At 40.1% G+C, this 17138-nt stretch overlaps 1 protein-coding gene across 1 annotated transcript in view; it reads right to left on the reverse strand.

Annotated features, from left to right (window-relative positions):
- LOC120028086 (matrix metalloproteinase-16-like) overlaps positions 1–17138 on the reverse strand; it is a 73343-nt gene that overhangs the window by 10110 nt on the left and 46095 nt on the right. Inside the window, exon 7 of the mRNA XM_038973247.1 lies at positions 1400–1538. Coding sequence (XP_038829175.1) covers positions 1400–1538 — 139 coding nt within the window. The remainder of the gene's footprint in view (positions 1–1399; positions 1539–17138) is intronic.

A 17138-nucleotide genomic window follows, 5' to 3' on the forward strand; every position in this document is an offset into this window, starting at 1 on the left:
AAGGTTAAATATAAAAATTCTAAATATATATTCCCTGGTCAAAATTAATGTCCTAAATAGGAAATGAGGTGCCATTTGAGTCTGCATGAGTCTGTTGCAAACAACGTCAGAACGTCTTTATAAGCTTTGCCTTATAAGGCATTCAAAGTCAATTAATAAACATTTATCTCCACAGACACCTACATGAATATGCGTTGCCTACATTGTTACCTATAGAGTCACTTTCTTCTGTTTGAAAGCTCACAGTTTTTTTTTTTTTACAGGACATAGTAATAAACCCTCTTATTTCATGGAAATCTCAAAGCTACAACCAGAAAAGAAAAAAAAAGAAAAAAGGGATTTCAGGAGCTCTCGGGGACACAGGGGACAACTAGTCTGTTTTTCGAGGAACTGTGAAAAATAGAAATGTGTTTGCGAGCCATCTGTGATTTGTAGTTATTATCAAGACAGACCCAGATTTACACCCGTCTCCTCTCTTCCCCACATCCCTCCCTTCCTCTCTCATGGGAGTATACAAGTCTGTTTGTTTGTTTATTTGCTGTCTCTTTCAGTAAATGTATATATTGAGACATCCCCTTCTTCTGCTATAGGTTTATATGATGTAAACACGTTCAGAGAAGAGACTAATCTGTGCTGCAGTGGGGCTAGTGAGGTCATACATTCAAATAGACTGATTATGGAAGAGACAATGCATGAAAGCACACGCACACACACATTTTCAAAGGACAAACTGCTTTTGACTGTCTGAGATTAAGAGGCAAATTGCCTGGGTTACAGTAAGTACAGGGTCTATAGTCACGTAGTCTAGAGAGATAAGCCTCTGGTTAATCCTTCTACTACAGCAACGTCACTCCACGCACACACGTACGCATACACACGCACATAACCAAGAATAAGGAGCAAGACCCATCCTACTGTATCCTATTGAAAATGCTTTTTGGTCCAGGATTTATCTGATTATGCAGATCAGGGATGGGCAACATTGGTCTGGGGAAAAGAGAAAAATGTGTAGTTTTACAGCTAATTTCCTGCAATTCTTCACATGTTGCTATACTGTAGGTTGGAGGCAAATACGTGCAGCTTTTAATATGATAACTGATGATCAATGGTCCACACCCTGGTCAGTAATTCGACCATGCTTACTACAAGTTTAGATAGCTGGCCGCTAGACTAACTTACCAAACCCCCCAAAATTAGCTGACATGGCCTAATTGAGTAACTGCTGATACACAATCAAATTTCGAAATTGCACTTTGTGTACTATTATTCTATCTCTTAACAGTAAGTAAGAATGAGCCCCCCCCAAAAAAACTACAAAAGGGGGGCCATGCGACCCGCGGGCCGCCAGTTACCCATCCCTGATATAGATCATGTATAATACATCTGTGGGCATCCTTACCTTTGAAGAAGACAAATTTCCCCTCGCTGTTCTCGTAGACAGCGTCTATCTTGGGGGGCAGTCCTCTCCAGAAGACATTGATGAGCATGGGGTACCCCGGCATCACTGCGTTGTCCCGTACCCTCCAAAACCAGTGATCCTGAGAGGAGAGAAGAGGAGAAAAGGGAGGGAGAGAGAGGAGAGGAGAGAGAAAGGGTCATTAACACACTGGCATACCAACATTTCAACACAAGCTAAAATGTGTTGTTGGAAATCAAAACCCAGCTAGTTAGTTTAACAGCTGTGAAGCTTAATGACCGAGAGATGATTCCATTACTCTGCATCAACATCCATTAGGCTTATTAGTATGTAACCTGTACTGTAAACATGCTAAACTATTCAGGTCAAATGGCTCAGTTTTTTTAAGAAACTTGAGGAAAAATAAAACAATCTAAAGGAAAAATGCACGTAGCCAAGTTTAAGGTGTGCCTGTCTTTTTGATGCTGGATGTAACCTGAAGATAAGAGAGTTGGGCCAAAACTCAGAGGAAAGAGCTCACAGGCCCAGCTGAGAAAGACATTATGGCTCAGTAAGACACCACACCCTTGGCACGGAATGGCCGCTCTAGCCTTCCACAGAGGCCAAACACACAGTGACCTGCCCTCGGAGAAGTAGAGACAGAGAGAGCGAGAAAGAGAGAGAGACAGAGAAAGGGGGGGGGGGGTAGAGAGAGAGGGTAAAGAGAGACAGTGAGAGAAAGACAGGGGCGAAAGAGGGAGAGAGAGAAAGAGAGGATGAGGGGAGTGAGGGGGAAAGAGAGAAGGATAGAGATACCTCATCACTGGCATCATCACAACACCACGCCTTATTCACATTAAAACCTGCACAGCCCATTTATCAAACTCTCTGTGTGTGTGTGTGTGTGTGTGTGTGTGTGTGTGTGTGTGTGTGTGTGTGTGTGTGTGTGTGTGTGTGTGTGTGTGTGTGTGTGTGTGTGTGTGTGTGTGTGTGTGTGTGTGTGTGTGGAGGACATGTACACACACTTTCACACACACACACACACACACACACACACACACACACACACACACACACACACACACACACACACACACACACACACACACACACACACACACACACACACACACACACAGTGTCCCATGGCCCCTACACTCTACACTAAGCCCTGATTGATTTCAATTGTTCAGCGTTTTCTTCAGTATGGGACTCAGCCCGGTAATTGAAAACAGATCAAACTGTGAAATCGGAGCTATTTGATTCCTTTCGACTCTGTAGAAGACAAAATGTTCCAATCTCCCTCTTTCTCCTGCTCTGAAAATATGGACAGTGAGCCAACCTGAGATGTAGGCAATTTCTGCTGGCACTTGGAATTACCCAAATGTCCAAACTAATCAAAATAACTACTATAACCTCTGTAACAGAAGATTATGGAGAAGAAATGCAGACAAACAGACTCACAGTGCTACCTTGCAATACTGATGATGCATTTAGACAGTGGTACAGCTGTAAAACAGGACAACAACAAAATAAAAAAACTCTTAACACTGAATGTTTGAGTTCACAGAAGTTCTTCAATGTAGTGCAAATATCACTGCAGGTATGCATGTAGGGCTATAAGTCAACAACTGACATCTATAAATGATCTGCATTAAAAGTGCTGTAAGTAAGAGCACCTAGCCACAGAACAGCCATAAAGCAGCATACGGGCATCCCTGAGAGACTGAACATGACAGAGGTCAACAATGAGGTCAGCTGAGGCTAAACAAGCCAATTGGGGTTGATCTGATGTGCGTGTGTGTTAAGGTGAAAGGACAGTGGGGAGAAAGGAGTGGAGATGAAAGAAGCCAGGTCCTGGGTTCGCCTCAGAGGGATAAGCACAGATAATACACACACTTTGTTACCCACTTCCTAGTAGACCCCGTACATCAACGCACATCTAACAGAAGCTCTGATCCAGAGCGACTTACAGGAGCAATTAGGGTTAAGAGCCTTGCTTAAGGGCACAACGGCAGATTTTTCGCCTAGTCGGCTCGGGGATTCAAACCAGCGACTTGTCGGTTACTGGCCCAACGTTCTTAAATGCTAGGCTACCTACCGCCTCAGAGAGGGGAAGTCAGGCAGTAGAGACAAGCACATTACTCTAGTTAAGACAAGGAGGAAGGGAAGAATGGAGAAAGATGGGTGGGGATGGATGAGTGAAAGACACTTAGTTAAGTGACGCCCGCTCTTCTCTTCAAGCCCAACTGAAGAGGAGAGAGGAGGGGAAGCAGTGAGGAGCAGTGAGGAGAGGGCAGAGAAGGAGGGAAGGAGGGAAAAGAGGGTGGGAGGCGAGAAAGAGAGAGAACAAGAGAAACAACCCCCATTTACAAAACAAAAGGTGTAGTAACAGTAAAAAAAGAGATTGAAAGGTGGAGGGATAGAGGGATGAATCAGATGGGTCTTCCTGCTCTGCCACTGCATCCTAGTGTGACCAGCCAGTCCAGCACTAAATCTGTTCACACATTCAGGACAGGAAGGAAGTGTCTCTCTGCTGCTCTGGTCTAAATCGGGCTCTCGCATGAGACTGTGTCCCTCAATCCCTGTACGCAGGGGCACGGGAGAGGAGGGGGTAGGAGGAGGTGGGTGGGAGCCAAGGGGTAGCATAAGGAAGTGTGCAATTTTTTGGGGCATGTACGGTATCATGTGGTGGTGATTGCTGGACGCAACATGTCATGTCTGTACAGTTTACTGTTCTCTCTGAAACCTTGCCGACCCTCTTCAACCCCTCCTCTCCACCACTGAAGACGGCAGGGCCATAATAACTGTAAATCCAGACTTGGCTGTATGGCTCTGAGCTCCGTCAAGGACTCTGGAAAGCTACTGAACAGCATGTGCTTTCCTTTCACCCGTTCCCTCCTCTTCCTGTTGAAAGCAGAGCGGAGAGGAGGAAAGGTAACTCCTTCTAAATGCAGAAAGTCTCCGTTATACATCACTGTGGTACATCAGATAGGCAGGGGGGTACTGAAGAGGCCCCAGAGTTTGAGACTGCAACTGTAGTTATGATGAGAGATACTCCCTCAAGGATCTCTTGATGTTTGATGGAAGTGTATGATATTCCTTCATGGTTTCATATAACTTACAGCTGAAACGATTGTAGGTCTACCACACCATCCTCTCTAGTCCTATTTCCCATTATGGGACCACCTGTGTTTCAGTCTTTCAGGGCTGAGGAGATTTCATCTTTAATGACTTGGCAGGTAGTGACAACGTGTCTTCCAACACAATCAACTGGAGGACGAGGTGAGCCAAAATAGCCAAAGCTCGCTCGTACTCCCTCCCTCCCTCCTCAGTAACCCATCAACCAGACAGACTGTCACTCTGCACACAGACCTGCTTCAGAGGAAATACCACAGACACAGACTAATGAAGATTCCAACTCTACTTGTTACTGGAGCCAATTCATGTACATTGCAGAGTACAGCCCTAAGTATGAGTAATAAACATCCTTCCAAATTGCAATTCAATTAGAGGACTTATTTGTTCAGGAAACTGCTTATCTCTACACATCATGTATTTTATCTACTTACGTATCCCTCCCTCCCTCCCAACCTCCCTCCCTCTCTCCCTCTGTTGTTATTCATCCACTCTTGACCAGTCAGTCTCCTCCATGACAACCTCAGTTACCCTGAACAGAACATCCATACTCTCAGCGTCCTGCTTCCTGTCTGATGTGTGTGGGAGGGATTGTGATTGGCTCTGAGTAGCTGTGAGCCAGTCAGAGAGTAGCACTAACTTCCTCTTCATCTCCCCTGCTGCTGGTTAAGTGATGCTAATAGAATCCCCCACACCCTCTCTCTCTCTCATAATACCTAGCTTAGATGTGTCTTGACCATGCGGAGCACATTTGGATTTGGGAGAAAACATGCATTGTGCTTTTGTTGCAAATGATGGACAAGCTGAGAGCTTCTCTTGAAAACCGGATTCAAACCACACACTATAATTACAATGAGCTCAAACGCATAGTATAAAAAACTACTTAGAAACACAATTCATATACATAAAGGAAGTTGCATAATAGGTGATTTTGTGTTGTCTCTTCACGAGAGGGATAATGATGATGGTTAGAACAGGGAATGTCATTTATTTTCATTTTAGCGTCGTTAAATATGCTCATTGACAGCTTAAAAACAAAACAAAAAAACAATAGCCCTTGAAATCAACTCTTTCTGGAGTTGAAATACCACTAAACCAAACCAGAAAATAAAACGGGCCAATGCTCTCTTTGATCTGCGAGTTAAATATGACCTCTATCCATGGTCTGAATCATGAGTAGTTGGCCAGTGTTTTGATTCATATCCACAGAGTCGTTATTGTGGAAATCTATCCATCCATCCCCGAGCTGAGGTGCCAAACTCATAAACGATCAGACTGAGACTTCCTGTGTTCCTTTGTGTACATCCTAATAGCACCCTATTCCCTATATAGTGCACTACTTTTGTCAAGAGCCCTATGGGCCACTATTTGACGTACTATCTAGCTTTCTTAGCTCTGTCTTGAAATCTCATGTCTCTCTCCACTACTGACTATCACCAAGGCCGGGTCGTTCCACACCAACTTTTGCCAGGGGAGAGGTGGGAGAAACCATGTGAGGGGGGTTCTTAGGCAGACATTTCCATGGAGACACAGGTCACTGAGACTGTTGGCCTGAAGGTTTTTCCTACACACAAATATTATACATGTGTCCTTTTGTCTTGTCTCCATGATTAAGTACAGTGGACTGAGACAGGAGAAGAGTCAAATCTGCAATGGCTGTTACTGTTTTTTGGAAAGCCGAGTGAGAATTCCAAGCAATGTAAGACACAAGTAGAATCACTGTTCAAATTAAATAAACCAAACCACAGTGTAAGTGTGTTTGGCAATATTCTATGAGAGGGGTATTTCCCCAGTGAGTTCCACGTGTCTTAGCCTACTTAACCAATGAATACTAGCTATTTATAACCCCTGAAAAATACACACAAAAGAACAGCCGCTCTCTCTCTTTCTCTTTCTCTTTGGTGGAGAACATAGCTGATCTTTGTGTTGCCTGGAGGGCTTTCCCCTTTTCTCCTGTGTGTGTGCATATGTATATGTGTGTGCGGGCGTGCATTAGCTGACTGTGAGCTGCCAGGGCCTTGTACTCGGAGACTCTGAGTCTCTGGATGAGGATACATAAGCATTGACACATCCCGACTCTGTGTTAAACTGGACAGAAAGCTACTGTGGGGTTTGTTACTGGACAGAAAGCTACTGTGGGGCTTGTTACTGGACAGAAAGCTACTGTGGGGCTTGTTACTGGACAGAAAGCTACTGTGGGGCTTGTTACTGGACAGAAAGCTACTGTGGGGTTTGTTACTGGACAGAAAGCTACTGTGGGGTTTGTTACTGGACAGAAAGCTACTGTGGGGTTTGTTACTGGACAGAAAGCTACTGTGGGGTTTGTTACTGGACAGAAAGCTACTGTGGGGCTTGTTACTGGACAGAAAGCTACTGTGGGGCTTGTTACTGGACAGAAAGATACTGTGGGGCTTGTTACTGGACAGAAAGCTACTGTGGGGTTTGTTACTGGACAGAAAGCTACTGTGGGGCTTGTTACTGGACAGAAAGCTACTGTGGGGCTTGTTACTGGACAGAAAGCTACTGTGGGGCTTGTTACTGGACAGAAAGCTACTGTGGGGCTTGTTACTGGACAGAAAGCTACTGTGGGGTTTGTTACTGGACAGAAAGCTACTGTGGGGTTTGTTACTGGACAGAAAGCTACTGTGGGGCTTGTTACTGGACAGAAAGCTACTGTGGGGCTTGTTACTGGACAGAAAGCTACTGTGGGGTTTGTTACTGGACAGAAAGCTACTGTGGGGTTTGTTACTGGACAGAAAGCTACTGTGGGGCTTGTTACTGGACAGAAAGCTACTGTGGGGCTTGTTACTGGACAGAAAGTGTCACGACTTCCGCCAAAGTTGGTGCCTCTCCTTGTTCGGGCGGCGTTCGGCCGAACAATCGGTCACCGGCTTTCTAGCCGCCACCGATCTACGTTTCTTTTTCCATTTGTTTTGTCTTGATTGTACACACCTGGTTTCCATTACGTTATAATTTATTCCCTATTTAACCCTCTGGTTCCCAAATGGTTTTTGTGTGTGTTTGTTCTTTGTTAAGTAGTTGCTCGTTTGTGTCGAGCTGGAATATTTTTAACTGTATGGAATTTGTTTGATTTTCCAAGTAAAGTACGTTTTTACTCAGTTCTGTGTTCTGCGCCTGACTCCGTCCTACCTGCTGCACACTGACTCTTGACAGAAAGCTACTGTGGGGTTTGTTACTGGACAGAAAGCTACTGTGGGGTTTGTTACTGGATAATCTCTCGTGGACAGACCACGAAACATAAACATAAACCAAATTATGCACCATTTTTGTTCTGGGTGAACTGAGATGAGTTTACTACTGTGGGGTTTGTTTGGGAAGAGAACACCATATTCCATCTGGACTAGATGTTATTTCTATGTAAGCTAATAGATATTAAAACAAGTCCTGGGCTTGCGTCCCAAATGGCACCCTACTTCCTATTTACGGCACTACTTTTGACCAGGGCTCTTGTCAGAGGTAGTGCACTATATAGGAAATAGGGTGCCATTTGGAACGCATCCCTGCCATAGCGTACAGACCTCACATTTAGAATGTGTGAGTCACTCAGTCACTTACATAATCACTATAAAGTGCTATATGTAGACTATCATACAGTGCAGTCTGTTAAATTCCTCTTAAGAAAATGAATGTGGAAGAGAGTTACATTTTAGAGATGTTAAAGTGCTAATTACATGAGCTACAGTGCAGTACACATGTCCCCTTGAGTTTCAATGATGATAACGCTTGAAATCTCCTGACCAACAGAAACCACTGACTACTCTGTAGCTATATATAACTACGGGTATACCCACTACCCAGAGTGCTTCATTTATCTGCTACATTAGTACATATTAGGCACATATATGAAGCCCTCCCACACAGAGCCTTTCCATTAGTTCGACTCTGAGATCTGACTAACTGAAAGCACACTCTCCAAAATAAAGGTTTATATTTGTTCTTAAAGGGGTACAAACGCTTGTCACTGTAGTGGTATCCTGTAAGGTAGTCGTTTGTACCTTTAGTTATAGGTATATAATTGTACCCTTGCAGTTCGTACCTTAAAAGAGCCAATAGTGTACCTTACGGGATGAGATAGTACCTCATTATATGTAGTCCACAGAAGCATACATTTGGAAAAGGTAAACGTTTCCCTTTTTTGGTTGTTGCCTTTTTTCTTTTTAAGGGGCAAAAATGTATGTCTTAATGGGTTTTAGGTGTTGTTTTAACACTGTAGGGTGTAAAACCTTATTTGAATATTTCCCAGGGTGTCTGGGCAAGTCACATTATGCTGCTTGCAAAGTAATATGTAGTTCTTATTGGAATCCAGCCAGAGTTAGGATATCAATTTTTTTTTAAACTTCTATTCACCTGTAACCTGCATTCAGAATGACTGCCAAGGTAAGGAAAATGGATAAATGAGACAACCTAAACCATCTAAATGGAAACAACCATCTCAATAACGGATGCATTAAATCCAACTACTAACAGATTCGTTTTGTTATGTATGTAATTTATCTTTATGTAGCTTAAGATCAATCAATCAATTAATGTGCATAAAGTTTTCTCAACGAGAGGACGAGAGAGAGTGACGTATGACGTAAAGGTAACGTAAGGGTAATGGCGGACTGAAGGGATTTATGTAGAGCACCTCAAGATAAAACATAATATTCGAAATATCTGCTAAATTAGACTAAAATATTAGCACTACTTAATCTGGTGAGTGATAACCTTCAATCTGGACAATAACACAAAACAAATCCTAAAACTAGAGACATTTATCGACAAATATTACGAAAACAGGCAACAACCAAACATGACGGAGAGTAAGACAGGGGAACCGATTACAAAACGAAAACGTGACTCTTCTACAGACACTGATGATTTAATATTCTCACCACCCGGAATGGTAAAGGTCGAAACCGATCTGTTAAAATCAATAAATGACAAACTGGGTATACTTGAATTAGTTAGTAAGGATATAAAAGAGTTGAAGGCAAGCCTAGAGATGAGTGATGAAAAAGCTGCGACATTGGAGAAGCAAACACACGCGCTAAAAGGGACAGTCAATAAGATTGAAACCGAAATGAATGGAATTAAAAAGGAGAACACCGTTCTGAAGGAAACCTTACTAGACATACAAACTAGATCCATGAGAGAGAATTTGGTACTTACAGGTATCCAAGAAAAAGAAGGAGAAGTTCCTGAATCTATAGTTAGAGAGTTCCTCCTTACAGCGCTTCAGATTCCACGCGAAGTTATCGACAAAATCCAACTTGAACGCGTTCACCGCTTCGGACAGAGAGGGCAGAGGTACGAACGCCCAATCGTTGCCAAATTTGCTTCATTTAAAGATAAAATAATGGTTAAAAGCCTGGGTAAAAGACTTGCTGGGACCAAAATTGGCATGAATGATCAGTTTCCGAAGGAAATTGCAGAACGGCGCAAAGTTCTGTATCCAATTTTCAAAGAAAATAGATTAAAAGCGAAACGAGTAGCTCTCGTCGTTGATAAACTATATATTGATAACCAGTTGTTCAGAGACACAAAGACTACTCCATGGTTATTTTAAAAATTACAAAGTTCTCATAGACGAGGGAAATAAACACAATTCAAGCCCGGTTACTGATTGTAACAATACAATAAAAAATATAGCTTTTCTATAAATCTTCACATATAACTAATTGAACACACAAGCACTAATTCAACATAGTGAAGATAAAAACTAAGTAAACAGAAGACACAGTATGTGTGGATGGTATGGTTTGTGTTTATTTTTTATTTTATTTGTTATGTTTGGAAAGTTGAGTGAGTGAGTAATGAAATGGTTGCATATCCCAGAGCCAATGTATTGCTGTGAGCCGGGTATGAGAGGGCTTTCAATGTTGTTCAGATGATGGATATACTTTTATAATGAATTATACGTCTTATTTATTTATTGTCCTATCATGGAGAACTACATTTTTTATTTATTTTTTTATAAATTATATCTAATTATTTATTATCCTATTTTAATGGTACGGTCCATGGCACTATACCCTAGACACCCACCTGAATGACCCAGATACTAAGGAGAAGTCCCTAACTGTTTTATGTGCCCGCTGTAAGCGGTCTGTATGCAGCTAAAATGAGGTCAGAGACCAAGAGCAGCACTGCCCCCTCAAGATTCTGAGCCTGCTTGGCAGGGTTGGTCCTGCAAAGCCAAAGCCCCAATAAGGGAGAGCATAATATACAAGGAAATTCTCAAAGCTGCTAATGAGAACCTTGACGACCTTGTACCTAGCCGGTGGGGATTCCGGTGGGGTGCCCCCACCCAGGCAGTGGCAGTGCTGGCAACACTAGCTGCAGTAACCCATGGGGAGGGGGTCACACTCGGACATTCAGAGAGGGGGTATATTATTGTGGCCCTGGCGGCACAAAATCAAAGTCGGACTGCATGGAGATGCGTGGGGACATGGTCATGACGGGTGGCCGTATTGTGGGTGTTTCAGGAATAAGGTGTACATTTGACCTCCATTATCTAGGATATGACAATGGTAAATAAATCTCTCAATTTTTGCTAATTTTTTGTGCGGTCTTGCAGGCCTTCTCATGCAGCTGCAACTGCAAGTGCATTTGTAAATCATGACCCATCTTGAGTTGGGCTCTGGGATGGTGCAATTGTTGAGAAAGTGAGCTTATGGTTGTGTGGGGGTAAGGGCTGAGTGTGTGTGGGTGTATGTGTGTATCCCACAACTGTTGCGAAGGAAGAAGTAAAAGATGTTAGGGACAATAGAGGATGATCCACAGATATATATAATACAAATCGAGGTGAGGGCAATGGAAATGCATATGGTAATTGATCTTCTTCAATTCGGTAAATGGCACTGTATGCTCTTTTCAAAGAATGGATCCCAGTCGGTTCAGGGCTATGGGATACAGGGGGTCGAGGGTGGTCTACCGGGCATTGGGATGACAAGCCATCTCGAGATGAGGCCTTTTAGCGGGTGGAATAGTAGGGACCAATTGGAGGTTTACTTAGTAGAAATGCAAATATCATGGTACAACTATATAGACACTCAATCATTATGTTACTTTTTAATAGTACGTTTACAAAAATATATTCTGATTAAAAGAATGAAAGGTGTGTCTCATTATGGTAAGTGGTGAAATAAGTATAGCCAGTTACAATTGTAATGGCTTAGCAGATAATAAGAAAAGACGATCAGTATTTACCTGGCTAAAAGAGAAGGATTATAATATCTATTGTTTACAGGAAACCCATTCAACAGTTTTAGATGAAGTTTTGTGGAAAAAGAACTGGGGGGGAAAAATATATTTCTCCCATGGGCAAAGAAATTCAAAAGGGGTGATGGTTTTAATTAACAATAATTTTGATCCAAATGTGCAAATTGTCCAAACAGATCCTCAAGGTAGATGGATTATTTTAAATATGTTATTGGACAATAAACAAATATGGCTTGTTAACCTATACGGTCCGAATAATGATGATCCAAGCTTCTTTGAAAATATATATAAGAATTTATCAACTCTACAAGCAACACTAGACTCTATTATTATAGTGGGAGATTTTAATACGGTCTTAAATACCTCTATAGACCGGAAAGGAAATCACACTACAAACTATCACCCTCAGGCACTTAAGGAAATCATGAATGTCATGGATATATTGGAATTAGTGGATATATGGAGACTTAAATACCCTGATTTAGTGAGATATACATGGCGGAGGCTGAATCAAGCTAGTCGTCTTGACTACTTTCTTATACCATTCTCTCTGGCACCAAAAGTTAAAAAAGTGTTGATAGGGGACAGAATGCGGTCGGATCATCACATAATTGGCATATATATTTCTCTTACAGAATTTCCACGTGGGCGAGGATATTGGAAATTTAATCAAAGTCTACTAGATGATAAATTGTTTAGAACTAGGACAGAAGATTTTATAACTGACTTTTTCAGACATAACATAGGTACAGCAGATCCCCTTATTGTATGGGACACTTTTAAGTGTGCCTTTAGAGGCCATGCAATTCAGTACTCATCTATAAAACAAAAGCAATTTAGATCAAAAGAGTCCATATTAACAAAGGAAATTGAAGGACTAACAGTACAGTTAGATAGCAATAAAAACAGTACCATAGAGGCACAGAATAAGTTAGAGGAAAAACAAAAAGAAATGGAGGAACTTATTCAAGAAAGATCCAGTGTAATACATTATAAAAATAAAGCGAACTGGATGGAATATGGGGAAAAATGCACCAAATTCTTTTTCAATCTTCAATATAGAAATGCTACCAAAAAAAATGTATTAAAACTTGTTACAAATGATGGAGTCACGCATGATTCACCAAATGATATTTTGAAAGAGGAAGTAAAGTACTTTAAGAATATGTTTTCGTTTCAGGCTCCTCCATCTCCACTAACTGAAACTAATTGTATGGATTTTTTTCCTATTAATAATGTAAAATTAACATCTGTACAGAAAGACTCATGTGAAGGCCAAATTACAGAGGAGGAACTGCTTGATGCAATTGGGGCCTTTAAGGATGGGAAAACTCCAGGGCTGGATGGCATACCAGTGGAAGTATACAAAACTTTTTTTGATATACTCAAAGGACCATTATTAGCTTGTTTTAACCACTCCTATATAAATGGTAGATTATCAGACACGCAACAAGAAGGTCTGATATCGTTATTACTGAAACAGGACCCAAGTGGTATATATAAAGATCCAGTCCAATTAAAAAATTGGAGACCTCTTACACTTCAGTGTTGTGATGCAAAAATCCTAGCAAAATGCTTGGCGCATAGAATAAAAAAAGTTTTGTCAGATATTATTCATCCTAATCAGACAGGTTTTTTACATGGACGATACATTGGAGATAATATAAGGCAAGTACTGGAAACAATAGAACACTATGAAATATCGGGGACACCAGGTCTGGTTTTCATAGCTGATTTTGAAAAGGCTTTTGATAAAGTACGACTGGAGTTTATATATAAATGCCTAGAATATTTCAATTTTGGGGAATCTCTTATAAAATGGGTTAAAATTATGTATAGTAACCCTAGGTGTAAAATAGTAAATAATGGCTACATCTCAGAAAGTTTTAAACTATCTAGAGGAGTAAAACAAGGTTGTCCACTATCGGCATATCTATTTATTATTGCCATCGAAATGTTAGCTGTTAAAATTAGATCAAACATTAATATTAATGGATTAGAAATCCGTGGCTTAAAAACTAAGGTGTCATTGTACGCTGATGATTCATGTTTTCTTTTAAAACCACAACTAGAGTCTCTCCACGGCCTCATAGAGGATCTAGATACCTTTGCTATCCTCTCTGGATTAAAACCAAATTATGATAAATGTACCATATTACGTATTGGATCACTAAAGAATACACATTTTATATTGCCATGTAGTTTACCAATTAAATGGTCTGACGGAGATGTGGATATACTCGGTATAAAAATCCCAAAATAAAGAAATGATCTCACTCCAATAAATTTTTATAGAAAGTTAGCAAAAATAGATAAGATCTTGCTACCATGGAAAGGAAAATACTTGTCTATTTGTGGAAAAATCACCCTGATTAACTCTTTAGTCATATCACAGTTTACCTATTTGCTTATGGTTTTGCCTACACCTAGTGACCTGCTTTTTAAATTATATGAACAAAAAATATTCCATTTTATTTGGAACGGCAAGCCAGATAAAATTAAAAGGGCCTATTTATATAACGAATATGAATTCGGAGGGCAGAAATTATTAAATATTAAAGCATTAGACCTCTCACTAAAGGCATCAGTCATACAAAAGTTATACTTAAATCCAAACTGGTTCTCTAGTAAATTGGTACGAATGTCTCATCCTATGTTCAAGAAGGGCCTTTTTCCCTTTATTCAGATTACACCTGCTCACTTTCGGTTGTTTGAAAAGGAAATAATCTCCAAAATATCCTTATTTTTTTAAACAAGCCTTAGAAAGTTGGTTGCAATTTCAGTTTAATCCACCTGAAAGGACGGAACAAATAGTACAACAAATATTGTGGTTAAATTCAAATATAGTAATTGATAAAAAAACTGTATTTATCGAAGAAATGTTTAAAAAAGGTATAATTTTTGTGAATGATATCATAAATAGGACTAGTGGAGTTATGTCACACATGCAGCTCACACAGACATATGGAAATGTCTGCTCTACCCAAAATTACAACCAATTAATTGCAGCATTACCACAAAAATGGAAGAGGCAAGTAGAAGGGGAAAAAAGTAAGGAACTTGTATGTCGGCCCTGTATTAAAGAACATAAATGGTTAAAGAAAAGTGTGATAAATAAAAACATATACCAATTTCATTTAAGGACCAAAAAACTGACAGCTGTGCCATATAAATTGCAAAATAGTTGGGAAGAGATGTTCGATGTACCCATTCCATGGCACATGGTTTATGAATTGATACGCAAAACAACGCCGGATTCAAAACTTCGAATTTTTCAATTTAAATTATTGTACAAAATTCTTGCAACTAATAGAATGTTATATATATGGGGTATACAATCTTCCCAGCTCTGTAGATTCTGCTGTGAGGAGGCAGAGTCATTAGACCATTTATTTTGGTATTGTCCATATGTAGCTCGTTTTTGGTCACAGGTCCAGGAATGGCTGAAGAATTGCAACATTTGCCTAGAACTAACGCTACAGATAGCAATACTGGGGGATTTGAAAAGCCATAGTCAATCAATCAATAATATAATAATTATTTTAGCAAAAATGTTTATTTTTAATTTACAATCTGTAGAAGCTATGAGAATAGGAAGGTTCAAATCTTTTGTGAAGCATCACAGCACAGTTGAAAAATATATGGCAAATAAAAATCCGAAATGGATGATGTTGGAAGATAGATGGGAAGGGTTGAGTAGAACTGAAGGGTGGGACTAATAACAAGATAAACAATGTAGGGCATACGGGATCTGTGAAATGTGTATAGGTGCGGAGCTTTTGTGAAATAGCACAGTTACAAGTGGAAATAAAATTGGATGGACAACAGAAATAGAGGAAGGACTAAGAACAAACAAGAGAGAACTATTATAAAGTAGTCTGTGTCTGTAAAATAGGTATAAGATGTATAAATTGAAGGTAAAAGCAGAAGTGTTTATTAGTTTACTCCAATTGGGGGAGCGGTGGTAGGGTTGCGGGGAATAATAATAAAGGTATATTCTTTAAAAAAGTATGTATGTCTATATAGGTATGTGTATGTATATATGTATATATGTATGCATGCGTGTATGGATATATATATTTACCCAAAAAAATATGGGGGATTGGAAATGATGCAGACAATTACATTGGAAGCAACATTCTTTCCGCAATATTAAGCTGATCCACCCCAAAAAAAAAAAAAAAAAAAAAAAAAAAAAAATTAATGTGCATACAAAAACACACATATTGAAAAAAATAAATAAAATAAAATCAACCTGAAATAGAGCATGCTGGGAAATATTATAATAATGGGAATGGTTTTTGAGAGTGTGTGATGATTGTAGCTTCATATTCAAAATATTAAGTACAAAAATGTACCATTATAATAGATTATCAGCACATGTATGCTAAAAGGAACCAGGTGAGAAACGTGTGCCTCTGAAGATATGTTATGTGTATTTTTATATTTTTGTACCACCGGGAACAATACTGTACCCTAAAAGTACCCTTGTGTGCGGCTGATCCACAGAGTGTTTCCCTTAAGGGTTAAGGAATAATCGTACCTTACCTAAGGGAATGGTTTAAGGGCATTGCATAGAGCCCCTCAAATATTTCCCTAGGTAAGGGCAAACTTAAGGGGTTTTACGGTAGTTTGAAGGCATGTATGGCAGAACAAGTATCTGTTACCACGGAGACGGCCTTACTAAACAACTAGTCAAAAAGGTTGCTTTCATTTTGTAAGATAACAAAAAATAACTTCTACAATCAAGATAGGATAACCATATTTCTTCAGAAGATAATAAACCACGTTTCTTGTGGTTACTTTTTTCTCAACTTACATTATATTACTTTGTAGTACGTCAAGCTAGCTTACAGAGTAGCTATAGCTAACTAGCCAGCTAGCTTTATAGCCATGAATTGTGCACCTTCCATTGTTTACCTAAGACATTTTTCTTTTGTAACCAGAGCAGATAAAAGCAACATTAATCTCCACAAATGCTGTTTAAATTGATATCCATACGGAATGAAACCGTTAAGGGACCTCATGGGCACACTTCAATTTTTCACTTAATTTAAGGGGGAAATTCCCATTAAAATGTTTTGTGCAACTGACTTAAAGTTAAGGAAACTTTAAGTGAAAATATAAGGGGAAAATTAACTGAAGGTGTTTTATGCAACCGGGCCCTGGTCCTTTGAGCTGGATAGACACACAAGTATGCATGCACACACACACCCAGGAACATGACATGTTGATGTTGTGCTATCTTGCTGTGAAGTTGCTGTGTTGGTCATATGTGGTGTGTTTGTTGTATGCCGTCATGATGTTGTTGTTTTTCTTGTTGTTGTTACAAACTCTCTCATGCCCTAAGGTAATTGCCACTCAGGTAGTTCTTTTGAAT

Source organism: Salvelinus namaycush, chromosome 33, assembly GCF_016432855.1.
Source record: "Salvelinus namaycush isolate Seneca chromosome 33, SaNama_1.0, whole genome shotgun sequence".
NCBI classification, from domain to species: Eukaryota; Metazoa; Chordata; class Actinopteri; order Salmoniformes; family Salmonidae; genus Salvelinus; species Salvelinus namaycush.